This window comes from Hylobates moloch, unplaced genomic scaffold (assembly GCF_009828535.3).
Source record: "Hylobates moloch isolate HMO894 unplaced genomic scaffold, HMol_V3 SCAFFOLD_8, whole genome shotgun sequence".
Taxonomy (NCBI): Eukaryota; Metazoa; Chordata; class Mammalia; order Primates; family Hylobatidae; genus Hylobates; species Hylobates moloch.
The window spans coordinates 72,876,348-72,899,410 of record NW_026652283.1 but is presented as its reverse complement, the minus strand read 5'-3'; the positions used below and the strand labels follow the sequence as shown (position 1 = coordinate 72,899,410).

The following is a 23,063-nucleotide window of genomic DNA, read 5'->3' as shown; positions in this document are numbered from 1 at the left end:
CCATGTACAAAAAATGGCAGTGTTAGCATGATCCAAGGGTAGAGTTTTCAGCCCTCTGACATCAAAGAGTGAAGCAGAGGACACAAAAACCTTTTGGCCAGAAGCATCAGGTGGTTGGTTGGTATCAGTGCTGGCATCTTCTGAAGGGCTGGTTTCTGTTTAGCCCTTAGGCTAAATAGTGGTTAGCCAGGGAGGGAGGAGGTATAATGTGGTGTGTCTGATTTCCCTATCCACTCATGGCCAAGAACTCAGTTTTCAAGGCACTTTGGGGTCCTTGGCCAAGAGATGATCCATTCAGTTGGTTGGGGGATTTAGAATTTTACTTTTATTCCTCATGTGTATCTTTTTTTAAATAACTAAAAAAACCCAATAAAGTTATTTAAAAAATTTTTGGAATCAAAAGTTGTGGGGGTTGATGATGGGAGAAGGACTAGAAAATGAAACATATGCTATATCCAGGACTGGACAACCAAGAGTTAAAAGAGTATGATTATCGGCTCATTTTTTTTACTATTTAAATGCAGTTTTGGCCGGGCGCAGTGGCTCATGCCTGTAATTCCAGCACTTTGGGAGGCTAAGGTGGGCGGATCACGAGGTCATGAGATCGAGACCATCCTGGCCAACATGGTGAAACCCTGTCTCTGCTAAAAATACAAAAATTAGCTGGGCATGGTGGCGCGTGCCTGTAGTCCCAGCTATTCTGGAGGCTGAGGCAGGAGAATTGCTTGAACCTGGGAGGCGGACGTTGCAGTGAGCCGAGATCGCACCACTGCACTCCAGCCTGGGCGACAGAGCAAGACTCCATCTCAAAAAAAAAAAAAAAAAATCAGTTTTTATGTATTTGTATGTGAATGTGGTACAAAACTGGAGAGATGTTATTGAGGGAAAAGGAATTTGCTGTGTAACAAAAAAGCCCTCTTCTCAAATACCTTAGAGCAGTTGTTTTCAGAAATCCCAGCTGTAGCCACAACTATTTATATTATTTGAATATCTAGTTAGCCTCTCCATATAATTGGGAGGGAAAGAAGTTTGGTTGTAGGCAGTCACCAAAGCCTGTAAAGCATAAGGAAATGCATATAAAGTGCCTAGAATAGTGACTGACAATAGAACAAATGCTAACGAAGTTTTGTTCTACTTATAACTTAAAGAGTTGGGGGTCTCACTTTGTTACCCAGACTGAACAGGCACAGTCATGTTGCACTCCAGCCTCGAACCCCTGGGTTCAAGTTATTCGCCTGTCTCAGCCTCTGACTGGCTTATTTCACTTAGCATAATGTCCTCAAGGTTTACCCATACTGTAGCATGTGTCAGAATTTCATTTCTTTTTAATGCTAAATAACATCCTGTTGTATGTATATACCATGTTTTCTTTATCCATTAATCCATGGATAGAAATTTGGATTGTTTCTACCTTTTGGCTATTGGGAATAATGCTGCTGTGAACATTGGTGTATAAATAATCTTTTTCAGTTCCTGCTTCAATTCTTTTGGGTGTGTACTCAGAAGTGGAATTGCAGGATTGTGTGATAATTTTTTGTTTAATTTTTTATGTTAAAATTTTTACCAATTTTAATTTTGTAATTTTGTGTTAAACTATTACACTGCTTTCCACAGCAGCTGTACCATTGTATATTTCTATCAGCAGTGCACTGTGTTCCAATTTCTTCACATCCTCACCAACACTTACTTACTGATTTATTGACAGTATCCATCCCAGTGGTTGTGAAATGGTATCATTGTGGTTTTGATTTGCATTTCCCAGTGATTAGTGATGTGGAACGTTTTCCCACATGCTTATTGACTATTTGCATATATTTGAAGAAATGTCTGTTGAGATCCTTTGCCCATTTTAGTCAGGTTTTTTGGGTTTTTTTGTTGTTGAGTTGTAGGAGTTACATATTTTGTATGATAATCCCTTATCAGATACATGATTCACAACTATTTTCTCCCATTCTGTGAGCTACTTTTTCACTCTCTTGATAATAGTGTCCTTTGATGCACAAAAGTCCTTAATTTTGATGAAGTCCATTTTATCTGTTTTCTTTGGTTGCCTGTGTTTTTGGTGTCCTATCAAAGAAATCATTGCCAAGTCTGATCATCGGACTGTATTTTCTTCTAAGAGTTTTCTAGTTCTAGCTCTTATGTTTAGGTCTTTGATCTATTTTGAATTAAGTTTTCTATATGGTATAAGGTCAGGGCCCTACTTTATTCTTTCACATGTGGATATCTAGTTTTTCCTAGCACCATTGCTGAAGACTGTCCTTTCCCCATTGAATGGTGTTTGCTCCCTTGTCCAGAACTATTTGACTGTGTATGTGAGGATTTATTTCTGGACTCCTCTATTCCATTTGTCTGTATGCTACTGCCTCACCATTTTGATTACTGTGGCTTTGGAGTGAGTTTTGAAATCAGGAAGTATGACCCTTCCACTTTCTTCTTTTTTAAGATTGTTTTGTCTATTCGTGGTCCTTTGAGATTCCATATGAATTTTAGGATGGATTTTTCTATTTCTCCAAAAAAAAGGATTATTGATATTTTCATAGGGATTGCATTGAATCTGTAGATTGCTTTGGGTAATATTAATATCTCAATAATATTAAGGCTTCCAATTCATGAATACAGGATATCTTTCCATTCATTTGTGTCTTTAATTTTTTTTCAGCAATGTTTTGTAGTTTTCAGTGTACAAGTCTTACTCCTTCTTGGTTAAGTTTTTCTTTTTAATTTTTAAAATTTTTTTTGTTTTTTTATATATTTTTCTTTTTATTGTTTTGGTTAAGTTTATTCCTAAGTATTTTTTCTTTTTGATGCCATTGTACATGGGATTTTAAAAAATTTCATGCCATTGTACATGGAATTTTTTTTTAATTATACTTTAAGTTCTAGGGTACATGTGCACAACATGCAGGTTTGTTACATATGTATACATGTGTCATGTTGGTGGGCTGCACCCATTAACTCGTCATTTACATTAGGTATATCTCTTAATGCTATCCCTCCTCCCTCCCCCCATCCCATGACAGGCCCCGGTGTGTGATGTTCCCCACCCTGTGTCCAAGTGTTCTCATTATTTAGTTCCCACCTATAAGTGGGAACATGCAGTGTTTGGTTTTCTCTCCTTGCAATAGTTTGCTCAGAATGATGGTTTCCAGCTTCATCCATGTCCCTACAAAGGACATGAACTCATCCTTTTTTATGGCTGCATAGTATTCCATGGTATATATGTGCGTAATATTCCATGGTGTATATGTATTAATCCAGTCTATCATTGATGGACATTTAGGTTGGTTCCAAGTCTTTGCTATTGTGAATAGTGCCGCAGTAAACATATATGTGCATGTGTCTTCATAGCAGCATGATTTATAATCCTTTCGGTATATGCCCAGTAATGGGATAGCTGGGTCAAATGGTATTTCTAGTTCTAGATCCTTGAGGAATTGCCACACTGTCTTCCACAATGGTTGAACTAGTTTATAGTCCCACCAACAGTGTAAAAGTGTTCCTGTTTCTCCACATCCTCTCTAGCACCTGTTGTTCCCTGACTTTTTAATGATCGCCATTCTAACTGCTGCGAGATGATAATCTCATTGTGGTTTTTATTTGCATTTCTCTGACGGCCAGTGATGAAGAGCATTTTTTTCATGTGTCTGTTGGCTGCATGAATGTCTTCTTTTGAGAAGTGTCTGTTCATATCCTTTGCCCACTTTTTGATGGAATTGATTTTTTCTTATAAATTTGTTTAAGTTCTTTATAGATTCTGGATATTAGCCCTTTGTCAGATGAGTAGATTGCAAAATTTTTATCCCATTCTGTAGGTTGCCTGTTCACTCTGATGGTAGTTTCTTTTGCTGTGCAGCAGCTTTTTAGTTTAATTAGATCCCATTTGTCAATTTTGGCTTTTGTTGCCATTGCTTTTGGTGTTTTAGTCATTTTTTCCATGCCTATGTCCTGAATGATATTGCCTAGGTTTTCTTCTAGGATTTTTATGGTTTTAGGTCTTATGTTTAAGTCTTTATTTTTTGTATAAGGTGTAAGGAAGGGGTCCAGTTTCAGTTTTCTGCATATGGCTAGCCAGTTTTCCCAACACCATTTATGAAATAAGGAATCCTTTCCCCATTGCTTGTTTGTGTCAGGTTTGTCAAAGATCAGATGGTTGTAGATGTGTGGTGTTATTTCTGAGGCCTCTGTTCTGTTCCATTCATCTATATATCTGTTTTGGTACCAGTACCATGCTGCTTTGGTTATTGTAACCTTGTAGTATAGTTTGAAGTGAGACAGCATGTGCCTCCAGCTTTGTTCTTTTTGGTTAGGATTGTGTTGGCTATTTGGGCTCTTTTTTGATTCCATAAGAAATTTAAAGGAGTTTTTTCCAATTCTGTGAAGAAAGTCAGTGGTAGCTTGATGGGAATAGCATTGAATCTATAAATTACTTTGGGCAGTATGGCCATTTTCATGATATTGATTCTTCCTATCCAAGAGTATGCAGTGTTTTTCCATTTGTTTGTATCCTCTTTTATTTCCTTGAGCAGTGGTTTGTAGTTCTTGAAGAGGTCCTTCATGTCCCTTGTAAGTTGTATTCCTAGGTATTTTATTCTCTTAGTAGCAGTTGTGAATGGGAGTTCGCTCATGATTTGGCTCTCTGTTTGTCTGTTCTTGGTGTATAGGAATGCTTGTGATTTTTGCACATTGATTTTGTATCCTGAGACTTTGCCAAAGTTGCTTATCAGCTTAAGGAGATTTTGGGCTGAGATGATGGGGTTTTTTAAATATACAATCATGTCATCTGCAAACAGAGACAATTTGACTTCCTCTTTTCCTATTTGAATACCCTTTATTTCTTTCTCATGCCTGATTGCCCTGGCCAGAACTTCCAATACTATGTTGAATAGGAGTGGAGAGAGAGGGCATCCTTGTTTTGTGCTGTTTTTCAAAGGGAATGCTTCCAGTTTTTGCCCATTCAGTATGATATTGGCTGTGGGTTTGTCATAAGTAGCTCTTATTATTTTGAGATATGTTCCATCAACACCTAGTTTATTGAGAGTTTTTAGCATGAAGGAGTGTTGAATTTTGTTGAAGGCATTTTGTGCAACTATTGAGATAATCATGTGGTTTTTGTCATTGGTTCTGTTTATGTGAATAGATTACGTTTATTGATTTGCATATGATGAACCAGCCTTGCATCCCAGATATGAAGCCAACTTGATCATGGTGGATAAGCTTTTTGATGTGCTGCTGGATTTGGTTTGACAGTATTTTGTTGAGGATTTTTGCATCGATATTCATCAGGGATATTGGTCCAAAATTCTCTTTTTTTGTTGTGTCTCTGCCAGGCTTTGGGATCAGGATGATGTTGGTTTCATAAAATGAGTTAGGGAGGATTCCCTCTTTTTCTATTGATTGGAATAGTTTCAGAAGGAATGGTACTAGCTCTTCTTTGTACCTCTGGTAGAATTCGGCTGTGAATCCGTTTGGTCCTGGACTTTTTTTGGTTCCGTTCTCCCCATCACTTTCAGGTACACGAGATGTAGATTTGGTCTTTTCACATAGTCCCATATTTCTTGGAGGCTTTGTTCGTTTCTTTTTACTCTTTTTTCTCTAAACTTCTCTTCTTGCTTCATTTCATTCATTTGATCTTCAATCACTGATACCCTTTCTTCCACTTGATCAAATCAGCTACTGAAGCTTGTGCATTTGTCATGTAGTTCTCGTGCCATGGTTTTCAGCTCCATCAGGTCATTTAAGGACTTCTCTACACTGTTTATTCTAGTTAGCCATTCGTCTAATCTTTTTTCAAGGTTTTTAGCTTCTTTGCGATGGGTTGGAACATCCTCCTTTAGCTTGGAGAAGTTTGTTATTACCGATTGTCTGAAGCCTTCTTCTCTCAACTCGTCAAAGTCATTCTCTGTCCAGCTTTGTTCCATTGCTGTGAGGAGCTTTGTTCCATTGCTGGTGAGGAGCTATGTTCCTTTGGAGGAGAAGAGGCGCTCTGATTTTTAGAATTTTCAGCTTTTCTGCTCTGGTTTCTCCCCATCTTTGTGGTTTTATCTACCTTTGGTCTTTGATGATGGTGACGTACAGATGGGGTTTTGGTGTGGATGTCCTTTCTGTTTGCTAGTTTTCCTTCTAACAGTCAGGACCCTCAGCTGCAGGTCTGTTGGAGTTTGCCGGAGGTCCACTCCAGATCCTGTTTGCCTGGGTATCACCAGCGGAGGCTGCAGAACAGCAGACATTGCAGAACGGCAAATGTTGCTGTCTGATCCTTCTTCTGGATGCTTCGTCTCAAAGGGGCACCCAGCTGTATGAGGTGTCATTTGGCCCCTACTGGGAGGTGTCTCCCAGTTAGGCTACTTGGGGGTTAGGGACCCACTTGAGGAGGCAGTCTGTCCGTTCTCAGATCTCAAACTCCATGGTGGGAGAAGCACTACTCTCTTCAAAGCTGTCAGACAGGGACGTTTAAGTCTGCAGAAGTTTCTGCTGCCTTTTGTTCAGCTATGCCCTGCGCCCAGAGGTGGAGTCTACAGAGGCAGGCAGGCCTCCTTGAGCTGTGGTGGGCTCCACCCAGTCCAAGCTTCCCGGCTGCTTTGTTTACCTACTCAAGCCTCAGCAATAGCGGACACCCCTCCCCAGCCTTGCTGCTGCCTTGCAGTTTGATCTCAGACTGCTGTGCTAGCAGTGAGTGAGGCTCCGTGGGTGTGGGACCCTCCAAGCCAGGTGTGGGATATAATCTCCTGGTGTGCCGTTTGCTAAGGCCGTTGGAAAAGCGCAGTATTAGGGTGGGAGTGTCCCGATTTTCCAGGTACCGTCTGTCATGGCGGCTTCCCTTTGCTAGGAAAGGGAATTCCCCAACCCCTTGCACTTCTCGGGTGAGGCGATGCCCCGCCTGCTCTGTGGGCTGCACTCACTGTCTGACAATCCCCAGTGAGATGAATCCTGTACCTCAGTTTGAAATGCAGAAATCACCCGTCTTCTGTGTTGCTCACTCTGGGAGCTGCAGACTGGAGCTGTTCCTATTTGGCCATCTTGGAACCTCCTCTGGAATTTTTTTAAATTCCCTTGAAGAATTGTTCTTTATTAGTATATAGATTAGTATATAGAAACACAACTTATTTTTGTGTGTTGGTTTTATCTCCTGCAACTTTGCTGAATTTATTCTAAAAGTATTTTGTAGAATCTTAGTGATGGTCATTGTCCAGTGCAGGAGTTTGATGTATATTGATGAGTAGATACATAAACTTTGATCTACATTAATGCTCAAGATACTCATATATGCATAATCATAACTGGATTCTACATATCTTTCCCTTTTTTGACTTCTCAACTTTCTTTATTATTATTATTTATTATTTTTTTTTTTTTGAGATAGGGTCTCATAATCTGTCACCCAGGCTAGAGTGCACTGGCACAATCACAGCTAACTGCAGCCTTGACCTTCCTGGGCTCAAGCATTCCTCCCATCTCAGCCTTACAAGTAGCTGGGACTACAGGCACATGCCACCATGACTGGCTAATTTTTCATATTCTGTAGAGACAGGGTTGCTCAGGCTGGTCTCAAACTCCTGGGTTCAAGCAGTCCATCTGCCTTTCCCTCCCAAAGGGCTGAGATTACAGGCTTGAGCCGCTGTGCCTGGCCAACTTTCTGACTTTTAAAAGTATTATATATATTTGTGAAACGCAAAAAAAAATAAAGGATAGTACAAAAGACATCTCTATCATGTCATACATGTTTAGGAAGAGCCTCTCGTATGGCATAGTTAAGAGTTTTTTAAGAAAATATTCACTCAGTTTTTATCTACTCATATCTTAAGGAATTGAAGTGGTCCAGGAAATCTTTATACAGGAATAGGCCCAACATAAGATGAGTGGAAGAAAACAACAATACATACAATCATAGGAAAGAAAAAAGACTTGATATAACATTAAATTTAAATTACAGTGAGGAAAAAGAAGAAATTGCTATGGGAACACTCCCAGAATATAGGAAGAAGTTTCAAAAGAGATGAAAAATCTGGCATCAAAGATATTATAAATAGCTTATAAAAATGCAATCTTGAATCATAGGCTTTCCTATGATTTTGATTCCTATGATTTTGGGGTCCTGGGACCCCAAAAGACTTACCCTAGGAGACTTATCCTTCTTGTAAACAAGAAGTCACCAGTTTAATTCATTTATGGGGCCAAGAAAATCTCAAAACTGGTATTAGATTAAAGAGATCCAAGCTTACAAGTGCCCACAAGTACCTTACAGAAACAAACAAAGACCATCACTAAAAGAAAATAACATTCTTAGGCCTCACAATTTTCCTACAAATAATTTTTCATAAGCAATGTTCATCATATGTTCAGAGATATCCAGGCCTATGAGGAGGATCCAGGCCCATGAGGATCATCCTCCTCCATGAGGAGACCCACGAGCAAGACCCTCCTGGTTGGGACAGCCTATCACAGACTGCAGCCCAAGATGCAGCCCAGCCCACTTCACTCTCATTTCATCCCAAGAAGATGGAAGGAGGAACTTCAAACCTCCTCAGTTCATGTACTTGTAGACAGATTTTAAAGATGTTTGGAGTTCTATCTGACTATAGTCCTAAGCATACTCTTTATTGCAATCTGTCAAGAATATAGCCAGTAACAGAGAAGAGTTGATAAACCATAAAATGATCATTTATAATATTTAATATTTAGCACAGTCACAATATGTCAATCATCGTTCTAAACAATATATATGTATACGTGTGCATGTATATACATATGTACATTTATTTAATCTTCATAACAAACACAACCATTTGATAGATGAGGTAGTTGAGACCAAGATTGTCTTTTGTCTAGTTGGGTTTTGTGGGTTGTTTTGTTTTGTTTTGTTCAGCTCATATGTATTACTGCCCTAGGCAGTATTAATTAATTGATTAATTTATTTAAAATATATTATTTTAAAATAAATGCTGGTACTGCTTGTCTTTACTAATTATAAAAGTTATTTTTTCTTTCAATTAAAACTTATTATGCGTCTACAATGTGCTTCCCATACTTCTAGGAGCTCACAATCAAGTGGGAGACAGGGATATCAACAGACATTACAAGCTAAAATGGTAGGTAAGAAAATAAAGGCATATATAAGATATATAGGGGGTTGTATTACTCATGGTTCTCCAGAGAAATAGAACCAATAGGATATTTGTAAATATATATAAAAGGAGACTTGTTATAGGAATTGGCTCATGCATTAGGGAGGCCAAGAGGTCTCATGATCTTCCGTCTGCGGCTGGAGAACCAAGAAAGCCTGAGGAGTAATTCAGTTTATGACTTGGAAAGCCTGAGAATTGGGAAGCCAATGGGGTGACTCTCAGTATGACCCAGAAAGCCAGAGAACTGAGACTACCAATGCCCAAGGGCAGAAGACAATGCGTGTCTCAGCTCAAGCAGAGAGACCAAATTTGCTCATTCTCTGTTTTTGTTTTTTTGGGGGGGGTTTTTTGTTTGTTTGTTTTACATTTTTGTTTTGTTTTGTTTGATATGGAGTTGTTTGTTGCCCAGGCTGGCCTCAAACTCCTGAGCTCAGGTGATCCTCCTGCCTCAGCCTCCCAAGTGGCTGGGATTACAAGTGTGCACCACTGCATCTGGCCTTCCTCTGCCTTTTTTGTTCTATTCAGGCCCTGAACTGATTGGGTGGTGCTCACCCACATTGGTAAGGGTGATCTTTACTCAGTCTACTGATTCAAAAATAAATCTCTTCTGGAAACATCATCACAGACACACCCAGAAATAATATTTTACCAATTATCTGAGCATCCCTTAACCCAGTCAAGTTGACACATGAAATTCATCATCACAAGTCCACCCCTTGTCAATTTGGCACCTATACCAATCTCCTAAAACTCATACTTAATCTCCAAATAAAGAGAATAACAAGGCCATAATTCAATCTAGCATGATACAACAATCTTGCATGCAACTGAAAACACACTAGCCTCTTCCCCAGAAGAGGAGGTAAAGTCTTTGAGTAATATTTACTCTTCTCCTGATAGCTGTAACGTAAATATTATGATGTAAAATTAACAATACTTAAATACTGGTATAAATTTAATACATCTTGTGTTACATGATAAGAAAAGACAACAGGAAAGAAAGCAAACACATTTGCCTAACATACATACACAATTGTATTCATAACAAAATAAGGAGGAAATATCCATGACAATTACAGTCCTTACTTCTGTAACTGGTCATATGGTTGTAGCTGAAATTTACAGTTACCTTTTTCTACTACGCATTCTGTATTTCCTTTAACTTCAGCAAGCACCTCAACTGGTTTTTGTTCTTTACCTGGTAGGGTGACCCAAACCTTCATTCCGGAAGGGCCTGGGCCATTAGCGGTTCTGGCTGCATTGGATTGTCATAGTTTTCCTTTGAACTTAATCACAGGGCATGATAATACTAAGAGATGCCCCTAAGGGCGCTCTTTGTATTCCAGACCCTTACCTGCTATTGTGAAATACTAGTCTAATTTCTCCCTTGGCAGTCAGGATCACTATCCCAGCCAACACCAAAATTCCCTTCTTTGCTTGTTGATTCAGAGGCATGAGGAGGCTAAAGTGCTCAGGTGGCAGCCTTGACTTCCAGTTCAATGGAATCACTGTTGTGTCTCCTAGTGGAAGCATTCCTCCCTCTGTAGCTAAGACATTGAGGCCAGCAAAACACAAAGTTGCAAGAACAGGAAGCAAAATTTTTGCTAGCGGGTCACTAGGGGTTAATAGTGGGTGGTGCCACTCCAATTGTCATCTCCTTGATTCCACAACCCATGAATACTGGCTATTGGAAGAAAGAGCCCTATATGTTGAACGCTGATTCCAAGCATAGACACAACCTTCTGGGGAACCTTGCCCTAGTCCTGCAAGGTATGTGATGGTCTAAATGTTGGTATCCCAACAAAATTCATATTTGGGACCTATTGCAATATGATAGTATTAAGTGGTAGAATATTTAGGAAGTGATTAGGTCACCAGGGATCTAGCCTCATGAATGGGATTAGTGCCTGTAAAAAAGAGGCTTGAGAAGGCCAGTTGGTCCCTTTCACCATGTGAGAACACAGCAACAAGGGGCCATCTATGAAGCAGAGAGCCCTCATCAGACACTGAATCTACTGGTATATTGATCTTGGACTTCCCAGCCTCCAAAACTGTAAGCAATAAATTTCTGTTGTCAATAAATTACTCAGTCTAAGACATTATGTTATAGCATTAAGAACAAACTAAAACAGTATTGCCACCTAGCTCATGCTGTAACTGAGTCTTCCAAAGCCCATTCCACTGTTCTATTAGGCCAGCTGCTTCAGAATGATGATGAACATGGCAAGACCAGATAATTCTAAGAACATGGGCCTATTGCTGCAATCTTCTGCTGTGTAATGAGTTCTTTGATCAGCAGCAATACTGTGTGGAATATTATAATGGTGGATAAGACATTCTTTAAGTTCACAGATGGTAGTTTTGGCAGAAGCATAGCATGCAAGGAAGGCAAATCCATATCTAGATGAAGTGTCTATTACAGTAAGGACAAAACACTGCCCCATGATGGAAGTGGTCCAATGTATTCAACCTGCCACAAGGTAGCTGACATCACCTTGGAGCATGGTGCCATATTGGGGACCTAGTGTTGGTCTCTGCTACTGACAGAGAACACAGCCAGTGGCCATTGCGAGGTAAGCCTTGGTAAGCGGGAGCCCATGTTGCTGAGCTCATGAAAAACCCCATCCCCGCCACCATGGCCACTTTTTTTATGAGCCCATTGGGGTGGCTGGGGAAAGAGGCTGACTGGTATCCATAAAATGGGTCATCCTATCCACTTGATTATTGTAATCATCCTCTGCTGAGGTCACCCTTTGGTAAGTACTCACATTAGACACAAATATCTTCACTCCTTTTGCACATTCAGAGAGATCTATCTAGATACCTATTCCCCAGATTTCTTTGTCACCAACTTTCCAGCCATGACCCTTCCAAGTTCCTGCCCACTCAGCCAAAGTGTTGGCTACTGCCCATGAATCAGTATATAATTATATATCTGGCCATATCTTCTTCCAAGCAAAGTACACAACCAGGTGCACTGTTCAAGTCTGGCACACTTAGGAGGATCTTCCTTCACCACTGTCCTTCAGGGATATCCCAGGAAAAGGCTGCAGTGCTACAGCTGTCCACTTTCAGATGGTGCTTGCATGTCACGCAGGACCATCTGTATTCCAGGCCTGAATCTTCTCCAATCTTCTCCCTCTGTAAATTGAGCATATGGAACTACCCATGAGACCATAGATTCAGACTGGGAGAGAGAAAGTAGTGTAGCAGGAATGGGGACCATGGGTATTTAGGCCACTTCTTTATGTAATTTACTTGTACATTCAGGGCCTGCTTGGCCTCATTATGTATATAACTCTTCCACCTGTTGATGGACTATTGCTTTGTATGCCAAAATTTATGGCTTAGGGGATCAGATAATACCCAGTTTGAGATGGGCAGCTCAGGATCATATGGTAGTTTGGTCAAACATTCAGTCACTACTAAGGCCCAGTAATAGGCCAAGTGCCCTTTCTCAAAAGGAGAGTAGTTATCTGCAGCTGACTCCAGGGCATTGCTCCAAAATCCTAAAGGCCTGTGCTGTGATTCACCTATAGAGGCCTGACAAAGGCTCCAAACAATACCCCTGTCTGCTGCTGACACTTCAAGCACCATTGGATCTGCTGGAGCATGTGGCCCAAGTGGTAAAACAGCTTACACAGCAGCCTAGACCCATTGCAGAGCCTTCTCTTTTTCTGGGCCCCACCCAAAACTGGAAGCTTTTTAAATCACTAGGTAAATGGGCCAGAATGAGGAATATGTTGTCTCAAAAATCCAAAGTGGATCACTCAGCATTGTGCCTCTTTCTTGGTTCCAGGAGGGTCCAGATGTAACAAGTTATCTTTCACCTTAGAAGGGATAGCTCTGTCTGCCCCATATTGCTGAACCCCTAGAAATTTCACTGAGGTAGAAGGCCTCTGAATTTTAGTCAGATTTATCTCCCACCCTCTGACGTGCAGAAGTCTTACCAGTAAGTCTAGACTATATGCCACTTCTCACTCACTAGGTCAAATCAGCATAATGTCATGAATGTAACTGACCAGTGTGATATCCTGTGGAAGGGAAAGGCGATCAAGATTTCCTTGAATTTGATTATAACACAGGGCCACAGAGTTGATATTCCCCCAAGGTAGGATAGTGAAGGTGTACTGCTAGCCTTGTTAGCTAAAAGCATACTGTTTCTGGTGGGTCTTATGGATAAGAATGAAGAAAAAGGCATTTGCCTTAAGAAAATTAAAAAAGGTATTTGTCAATTTAAAAACAAAAGCTACATACTAGATACCAAGGAGTATGTTAATTACTCAAACAATAAAACCACATCTGGTATGGCAGCTGCAACTGGAGTGACCACCTAGTTAAACCTATGATAATCCACTGTCATTCTCCAAGATTCACCTGTTTTTTGCACAGGCCAAATAGGAGAGCAACAAGGATGTAGTGGGAATCATCACCCCTGCATATTCCAAGTCCTCAGTGATGGCACCTATCTCTGCAGTCCCTCCAGGGATGTGGTACTGCTTTTGATTTACTATTTTCCTAGGTACAGGCATTTCTAATGGCTTCCACTTTGTCTTTCCCACCATAACAGCCCTCACTCCGTAGGTCAGGGAACCAATGTGGGGACTCTGCCAGCTGCTCAGTGTGTCTATTCCACTTATGCATTCAGGAACTAGGAAAATAACAACAGAATAGGCTCAGGGACCCACTGGACCCACTGGGAAATGGATCTGAGCTAAAACACACTTGGCCTCCATAAGTCCCTACTCTGATCGAAGGGCCACAGTGATGTTTTGGTCTTCTGAAATCAGTGTCAGTTCAGGGCCAGTGTCCAATAGTTCTCAAAAGATCTGACTATTTCCTTTTCCCCCATGCACTGTTACCATAGTTAAAGGCTGTAGGTCCTTTTGGAGAAGGCTGGGAGAAAGGTTAACAATATGAATATTCTGTTGTATACCAGGGTCCTTCCTCCAGAGAACTCGGCCTCCCCCTTATTCAAGAGGTTTTGGATCTGTAAACTGGCTCAAGTCTGGGAATTGATTCAGGGACTGTGACTGTTTTTATGAACTGAGTTAAACTTTTGTTCACTTGATCTAAATTTTTTTTTCTTGTACAAATCAAGTAAGAATTTAGTAGGCTTCCTATCTGTTTTTCTTCTAGGAACACCATAATTACCTCATTAGTGCCACAGGTCTGCACAAGTCAGACTATTCTGATGGCTGCTTTGACTCTGCTGTCTATTATGGTAACTACTCCCACTTTGCCTTTGGCGGTTCAATACCATACTTGGCTCCTGCCACCTAAGGTCCAATTATTCCTGTTGTGTTTAGGTTTTCCAATTGAGTGACTGTGGTTCCCACTGTAAGATCTAATCAAAGTGAAGAGTGATCATGGAGCTCTCCAAGGATGCTGGGCCTCCCTCATAAATTTATTTCTCATAATTTATAAAAGTTACGTCTTCTGGATACTCCCAGTGTGGGTGAGTAAGTCTTAAATAATATATTCACTCTAACATTCGAATCTCTCAAAGTCTCTGATCCTTTTCTCTACACTAAATAAGGGAGGTCAGGCATTTCCAATTCTCACGGTGGGTAACTTTTTGGTCCATGATTTCAATCTACCAGACAACCTCTTGGGCCCTTTCAAATATCATGAGCTGCAACACTAAAAGTAGAATCTCTGCTTAGTCAGCATATTAACTAATAAATAAAGTGAGACCCAACTTTATCTTCCTTCTACCATTGCCCCATTATTATCCATTCCCACAGGTTTCCCAGATTTTTGCTTATATAAGTTAGAAAACTCATGTAGTTCTTTTGGAGTATAGTGTACCTCCTCATGGGTCCCACTTTGTACCTCATCTTTAGGGGCCTGCTGGAACTTGAGTTTAGTTATAGGTCTCAAAGCAAAGAGGGGTGGGGAGAGTGGGTCCTGAATCAGCAGTGTTTTGCATGGCAGTTGCCTTAGGGGAAGGCATTACTCTTTTCTTTGGCAATGCTGCACCTCAGAAGGAGGTGGAAAGGCCAAGACCACTGTGGGTGGGGAGGCTACTTTCACTGGGGATGAAGGAGGACTTTTCCACTGGCAAAGAAGATTCATAAGCATATAGGGGCTGAATATCCCCAGCTCTATCATGGTATTCCCAATGTCTCTTTCTCAACTTACAGGATATCATTCTTTCCCAATGAATGCCATCACTTTAACAGTAGACACCCTGCAAGTTTGGGAGTTCAACTTGTATTGTAATTCAGCCAATCACAGGATGAGGTTCTGCATTTGGTTTTCAGCCTTTCAGCTATAGGAGATAAATCTCTTCTTCAGGGCACACTACAAGCTTTTAGGTCATTTATGCCATGCTCCAGTTGGGATATATATATATATATATATATTTTTTTTTTTTTTTTTTTTTTTTTTTTTGAGATGGAGTCTTGCTCTGTCACCCAGGCTGGAGTGCAGTGGCACCATCTTGGCTCACTGCAACCTCCGCCTCCCAGGTTCAAGCAATTCTCTTGTCTCAGCATCCCAAGTAGCTGGGACTACAGGTGCCTGCCACCACACCTGGCTAATTTTTGTATTTTTAGTAGAGATGGGCTTTCACCATGTTGACCAGGCTGGTATCGAACTCCTAACCTCAGGTAATCCATCCACCTCGGCCTCCCAAAGTGCTGGGATTACAGGGATGAGCCACTGGGCCCAGCCTCCAGTGGGGAATTTAAATCCCCAAGCTCATCCCTTTCTTTCACCACTTTGTCCATTGATATTAGGAGAAACCAACCAATGTCATTATATTCTCTCATTTTCTAAAAATGTTTAAAAGTATCATATACAGAGTAAATGAGCTCCTTGCTTCATATAAGTGATTAGATATAAGTTGATTAGAAGTCTTCAGTGCGGATATTTTTCCTATCTCTATATAAATAGTGTATGTCACAGACTATCACTGCTTTCCTTACTACTAGAAATAGAGTCATTAGTATCTTTAAATCTAATCAGATTAGAGAGCCAATTCCAGAGACTGCAGAGCCAATTCAGAAAAACCATTCTTAAAATTGTTTCCTGTAGAACCACTCTCAGTACCAAACTCTATATTAGTCAGGGTTCTCCAGAGAAACAGAACCAATAGGATGGAGATATATACATGTATAAAGATTTATTATAGGCATTGCCTCATACAGTTATGGAAGTCAAGGAGGTCCCATGATCTGCTGTCTACAAGCCAGAGAACGAGGAAAGCCAGTCGTATAATTCCATTTAAGCCTGAAGACCTTAGAATTAGGAGGCCAGTGGTGTAAGCCTCAGTCTGAGTCCAAAAGTCCAAGAACCAGAGGTGTCAGTGTCTGAGGGGAGGAGAAGATGGATGTCTCAGCTCAAGCAAAGAAACTAATTTCCTTCCATCCTTCACCTTTCTGTTTTTATTTTATTTTTATTTTTATTTTAGGTTCATGGGTATATATGCAGGTGTGTTATATAGGTAAACTCGTGTCATGGGGGTTTGTCAGGTAGATTATTTCATCTCCCAGATACTAAGCCTACTATTCAATCATTATTTTTTTTCTGCTCTTCTCCCTCCTCCCACTCTCCACCCTCAAGTAGGCCCCAGTCTCTGTTGTTCCCTTCTTTGTGTCCATGAGTTATCACTTAGCTTCCACTTACAAGTGAGAACATGCAGTATTTGGTTTTCTGTTCCTGTGTTAGTTTGCAAAGGATAATGGCCTCCAGCACCATCCATGTTCCCACAGAAAACATAATCCCATTCTTTTTTATAGCTGCATAGTATTCCATGGTATGCATATATTTTTAATTGACAAATAATAATTGTACATATTCATGGAGTACATAGTGATGTTTAGAGCCATATAATTTGTAGTGATAACATAAGGGTAATTAACATACTTGTCATCTCAAACATTTATCATTTCTTTGTGTTGGGAACATTCAATATCCTCCTTCTAGTTATCTAAAACTGTACATTATTGTTAACTATAGTCATCCTAGAGTGGTATAGAACACTGTAACTTATTCGTCTTATTTCTCCTATCTAGCTATAATTTTGTAATCTTTAACAAGTCCTTCCTTATCCCTCCTCTCTGCCTTTTTGTTCTATTCAGTTCCTCAATAGATGTGTGATACCTGCCCTCATTGGTGAGGGCAATCTTCTTTACTCCGTCTACTGATTCCAATGCTAATGTCCTCTGAAAACACCCAGCAACAATGTTTTATCTGGTATCTGAGCGTCCCTTAGCCCAGTCAAGTTGACACATAAAATTTACCATGACAAGGACCAAGAGGTGTTTTCCCTCTGCCAAGGTAGATCTTGTATAAGGCTGGGACCGCCCCATGGGATAGCTTCCAGAAGGGACAATCCTGGAGCTGAGTTAGTCTGGGAAGAAAGCAAACAAGATGAGGACAGGGAGAGATGAAGGTGAGGCCCAGAGGCTAACCACTAAGATCTAAACTTCAAAGACAGGCAGACAGCAAGGCAAGTGGTTGAGTGGTCGAGGAAGTTAACAGGAGACAGTGGTGTGGATCCTGGCTCCACTTTAGGGCTGAGGCTACCTAAAGTTTTTGCTTTTGCTCTTCCATGCATACCACCTCCAACCCAAACAAGGCAGAATAAAAAACCAGGGGTGAGCTGGCTTAGAGCACCAGGAAAACCAAAGGAAAGGATGTGTAATTAAAAAGGGGAAAAAGAAGAAAAAACCCAAGCTACCCACAGTGGTTAGTCCCTAATCTGCATTACTTTCACCACCCTGAAAACTTGGAGAGGAGAGAGAAAGAGATACAGAGAGGGGAGGGGGGAGGGAGAGAGAGAGAGAGAAAGAGAAAGAAAGAGAAAGAGAAAGAGAAAAGCAACTCTGGACGTCATGTATCTTCTCTTAGTCCTATGACCATGAGCAAAATGCTTAGCTTCTTGGAACCTCAGTTTTCTCTTCTATAATGTGAAAGATACTTTCTACCTCATAGGATTGTAGTGAGATTAAAGGTAAAGATAATCATACACATAAAGTGTTCAGCAGAGTATAACATCACAGTCCTTTGACAGAAGTTACTTCATCATAAAGAGACTACTGGCTAATTATATAGATTCCATTCAGAACTGAGCCTCTGGAACTTTAAGTATAAAGAGTAACTGAAGACCTGAGAATAGCAGTTAATCATATCATTATAAAGTTGAGGCATATAATAAGAGGCAGCTGACCAGTGCTCACAGATCAAGCAAAGTAGCAAACACTCCCCTCTGTGTCATTCACTCATTCATGCCACCCTTACAGAAGGCTTGTCAGCTATAAGGCTCCGAGCTGTTCCTCCCCTCACTCCTCTGGTGCTCTTTCTAGCTCCTCCTCTTTGCTGTGTTCTCCATGTTCCCTCCCAGTCACTTGCATGCTGGGACCTGTGCATCTCCCCAGGAGCAGAAGCAAGCCCTGCTGAGTCAGGCTGCTAAACGGACTTTCTGGTTCTGGAGGTGCTGCAGGCCCAACTCTGCCTGTCTCCTCCTGGTCAATTAGGGACCCAGCACAATCCCTCTGATTGCCTGGCCCTGTAGAGAGCCTGTTCCCTGCTCCCATCTCACTTGGCCCCAGTGAATTTCATTCATTTCCTGCTTTGCCTGGTCCCTGGATCTGTCTGATGCCTACCGGTCAAGCCCTAGTCTGACTTCCTACCCAGCCTCATACCCTCCAATCCGGACAGCCTCCTCGCCACTATGACAACCGTAGGGTCTGGAAGGCCCCATGGGAATGTAAGCTTCATAAACGTAGGGAATTTTTGTCTGTCTCCTTCACTTTTCTCTTCCCAGATCTAAATCAGTCCCAAACGTCTATTTAAAACTTACACAGAGAATTTTGGAGCTGGAAGAGACTCTAAGGATCATGTAGTCTAACTCCCTCATCTCAGAGAGAGAAAATGAAAGCAAGGTCACAATGCAGGCTGGTGGTAATAGGATCCTCCAAGCCACACAGCAAGCCCTGGGTTAGCTCACTGCTGCCTCCTCTTGGCCCAGCTGGCAAACTGTGCACATATTCAGCCGTTTTATTAGTCTGTTTCTTGTTTTGTTGTCTGTTTTTCAATAAAATATAGAACCTTATGAAAATACCTGCACATTAAGCTTCATGAACACTGAGGAAAACACACAGTATTTCTTCTTCTTTTTATTTATTTATTTTTTTTTGAGATGGAGTCTCACTCTGTTGCCCAGGCAGGAGTGCAGTGGTGCAATCTTGGCTCACTGCAACTTCCATCTCCTAGGTTCAAGCAATTCTCCTCCCTTAGCCTCCTGTGTAGCTGAGGAGCTGGGATTACAGGTGTGCATCACTACAACCAGCTAAATTATGTATTTTTAGTAGAAATGGGATTTCACCATGTTGGCTAGGCTGGTCTCAAGCTTCTGACCTCAGGTGATCCATCTGCCTCGGCCTCCCGAAGTGCTGGGATTACAGGCATGAGCCACCGCACCCGGCCTTACACACAATATTTCTGTAGAGTAAAACTGTTGAATGGAATCTGCTTCTTAAAGTCTTCTAAGGGAAGAATATTGAGGTAATATAATCTGAATGAGAGTCTAAAAAGAATACAAGGAAAAGAATAGCTTAGAAGGCAAAATATAAGGTGTATGAATAGAAAGGAAATAGATACCCCTGAATTTTGTGTCCATTTTTGAATTTCCTTATTGCTTCGAAATTTAAAATAAACATCAGCAGGGATGTGAACTCTCCCTAGCCAAACCCAGAACTGTGGGAAAGGCAAACAGAAATGGATAGGTTGCTTCTCTCACAGAGACTTTCATTCATTCATTCTGTTTTTGTTTTTGTTTTACATTCACTTACTCTGTAAGACAAAGTAGCAAACATAAGAGGCCATGTTTGCTCATTCAGCTGCCAGCAGAATTTCACAAAGCCCCTGACTCAGTGACTGCAGACAGCCCTTCAGAAGGATGCCCTGAAGATGCTAAGAAGGATAGAGCCCAGGTTACCACATCTCTTACCTAAAGCACTGCATTTTTAGAAAAGATAAATTCAATGATCCTGGCCTTTGTCTTTTTGCTGTACATAAGATAATGGCTGACAGGATTAATCATTATGCCTCTGTAATCTATAACTAGATGTACCCTTGCACCCAAACTTTGGTGAAATTTTGCTCTTACATAACTTTTGAGCACAGGCAGAATGTCTGTCACCTTATGTATAAGCTGTAGGCTGAAACACTGCTTTGGAGCAGTCTAACAGAAACTCTCTGAAAGACTCTCCTGGGTTGCCAACCTCAGTAAGACTAAATAAAACTAACTTTAATTCTTTAAAAACTTGGCTTTTCTTCCGTTGACAAGTGTCTCCGCAAGTATTTAGTGAGCACCAACTATGTGCTATGGCCAAGAAGCAGGGATGGATAAAGCATGACCCCTAACTTCAAAGAGCTCACAACTGATGGAAAAACAAATGGGTCAAGAAGCAGCTTGACACAGATTGAGCCAGATGGAGAAAGGTCAACGAGTCCCCTCGGGGAGAAAGAAAAGCAAGGTCACAACACGGAGACATGTGTAGTGACCATGGGGCTTTAATGGCTGTACTTTGGGGTGTGGAGAGAGTGGGTAAAACTACAGAGATGCCAGATTGTAGCAATCTGTTTACTTTTTGGCTAAGAAAAATGAAGGGGGCTTTTCCAACAATTTGTTTTTGCATAGTCTGAGCTGTCAACTTACTCTTTCATAGGGTGGTAATCGATCTGCTCCTGAGGGTCGTTAGTCATTTCCTCCTCTTTCTACCTGTTCTCACCTCCTCCTGTCACACAGCAAGGGCATCTGGCAGCACCAAGGCAGGAAGCCTTCAGATACATACAGTTCATACTTCACACCTAAAACAATTTCCAGTAGACACCCACTTCCCTGGCTTTTTGTGGGTAAGTGGCAGGATTTGAGCGCTTCCCTTCTAGTGCAATCTCAGAGCTTTCAGTATCTTGGGACCTTTCCCAGCAGGTATTAGCTTCTCATTTTGCTACCCCGAGGTTAGGGGCCAGGAGATGAAGCATTCCACTCCTACAAAATGCTGGTGACTTGAAGAGCTCAAAAATAGGTATTGTACTAATTCTTCCTTCTCCTTCACATTCAGATGGCAGGCTGCCGCCCAAGAGTTAAGGGGTTCTGGTTCTCTTCAGACGCAAAGAGTGAATAGTGCTCTGTGGCAGAGGTTTGTATTTATACGTCTATGCCTTTAACAATGGTGCATTTGCTCTCAGGATCATGATACCCGGAGTCCCTGAATGACAGTTGTCTGGAACAACAAGCAAGATCACTGACAGCCCCAGAACCGCTTCCCTAGCTATGAGATTTTGTTATATCTGTAAATAAGCATAAATATTAACTAGTCAGTAATGTTGAATTTTGTTGAATGTATAATTGGAGCTAGATTTGGAGAAAAGATATTCAACTCTAATTTTGTTTCAACTAAAATTTGACTGATGAGTCTCTGCCTCTTTGTTTAAACCATTCACTCTTCCTGTAGAACCCCATGGCCCATTGAAATCCTCCCATTTCCACCCAGTCAAGTTCTTAGACCTTTGAGTTCTCTTTTTTGTTATTGTTCTTCATCTCTTGGTGCATGTGCTTTCTAATATTTTAATTTTTTTCAAAATACTACATATATATAGTTATAAAATTCGACTAATAGCGTAAGACACAATAAATTTAAAAAAAAAAAAAAACAGCAGACTTCTGCCACACTACACCCAGAACTGCTGTGCTGGCAACCACTGTCAATTATTTGTTTTTTCTCTTGATACTTCCTTGATATTTGGAAATGATATATTTGTTCTGCCCTTTCTTGATTTTAGACGTTAGTCATTGACTTCCTGCTATGGAGATAGATATTTGGCTCTCTTATCCACTGTCCTCCACACTCTTTAGCCACTCAGCAACACACAGGCCTTTCTGCCCATCCTGCCAGAGTATGTTGTAACATAGCTTTTTGCTAAACTGTATTTAACATTTATGACAATGAGTATTCGCATTTGAGCCATGTAGAGTACAATGATTCAATTTCCTTCCTAACAATTCTTTGTTTTTCCTGTAGTTGATAATGTCTTTCACAGGGTGCTCTGGTCCTGCTGCCTCTATTAATCCCCAGTACAACAGAGTTGAGAGGTGGGAACTTTAAGAGCCCTCATGAATAGGTTAATGCCATTATCTTGGGAGTGGGTTAGTTATTGTGGGAGTGAGTTCCTAATCAAAGGATGGGTTCAGCCCCCTCCCCTCTCTCTCTGTCTCTCTCACACACACACACACACACACACACACACACACACTCACTTTCTGATCATGTTATGCCTTCCACTATGTTATGATGCAGCAAAAAGGTCCTCACCAGATGCAGCCCCTTGATCTTGGACTTCTCAGTCTCCAGAACCACGAGACAAATAAAATTCTACTGTTTATAAATTACCCAATCTGTGGGATTCTGGCATAGCAGCACAAAATAGACTAAGACATGTACCTTTCTGGAACCGTGTTATTCAGGGGTTGGAGTTCCTGGGCTGATTCTTTAATGGCCTTATCTTTTCTCTTTTATTTTCATCTGTTTGTCTTTAGTTCTACTTTCTGAGAGTTTCTCCATTTGATTTTCCAACACTTCCATTGAATTTTAGAAGTTTTCTGCTTTTTATGTATGTATTTATTGTTACTAGGGCTCTTTCTTACTCTCTGACTTTTCAGTTTTTCTTATTCTGGCACCCTGTTTCTGTTTTTAAGTGAAAATCTTTTTATATGTCTCTAAGAATATTTAGTTTGAGGGATTTTATTTAATTTTCTCCTGCTCCCTGTATTATCTCTTTTCTTCCAAGTTTCTTTTTTTCCCCTGATTCATTTGGTTTGGAGACTGTCTTTCATGTTAGAGGCTTTTCCCAAATATCTTGTGATCCTGTCTGCCCACTTATATTTCCAAATAAGTCGTTAACTACTTGATTGGAAGCTTTGTG

The 23,063-nt window shown here is 40.8% G+C and overlaps 2 protein-coding genes across 19 annotated transcripts in view; both read left to right on the top strand.

Moving 5' to 3' along the window:
- Positions 1 to 14,298, top strand: part of LOC116473361 (coiled-coil domain-containing protein 66-like) — a 30,774-nt gene extending 16,476 nt beyond the window's left edge. For 4 of the 16 annotated variants that reach the window (XM_032161247.2, XM_058442512.1, XM_058442510.1 and 1 more), the window contains one exon: positions 8,344 to 8,940. In XM_032161247.2, coding sequence (XP_032017138.1) covers positions 8,344 to 8,399 — 56 coding nt within the window. In that variant the 3' untranslated portion in view covers positions 8,400 to 8,940. Of the gene's footprint in view, positions 1 to 8,343; positions 8,941 to 9,034; positions 9,090 to 9,534; positions 9,918 to 13,517; positions 13,672 to 14,264 lie in introns of those variants that run through there. The other 12 variants (XM_058442504.1, XM_058442506.1, XM_058442505.1 and 9 more) reach the window with 10 other exon arrangements.
- Positions 14,299 to 14,479: 181 nt separating this feature from the next.
- Positions 14,480 to 23,063, top strand: part of LY9 (lymphocyte antigen 9) — a 58,962-nt gene continuing 50,378 nt past the window's right edge. Inside the window, exon 1 of one of the 3 annotated variants that reach the window (XM_058442499.1) lies at positions 14,480 to 14,583. The gene's annotated coding sequence lies outside the window, so the exon portion shown is untranslated. Of the gene's footprint in view, positions 14,584 to 19,270; positions 21,281 to 23,063 lie in introns of those variants that run through there. The other 2 variants (XM_058442501.1, XM_058442498.1) reach the window with 2 other exon arrangements.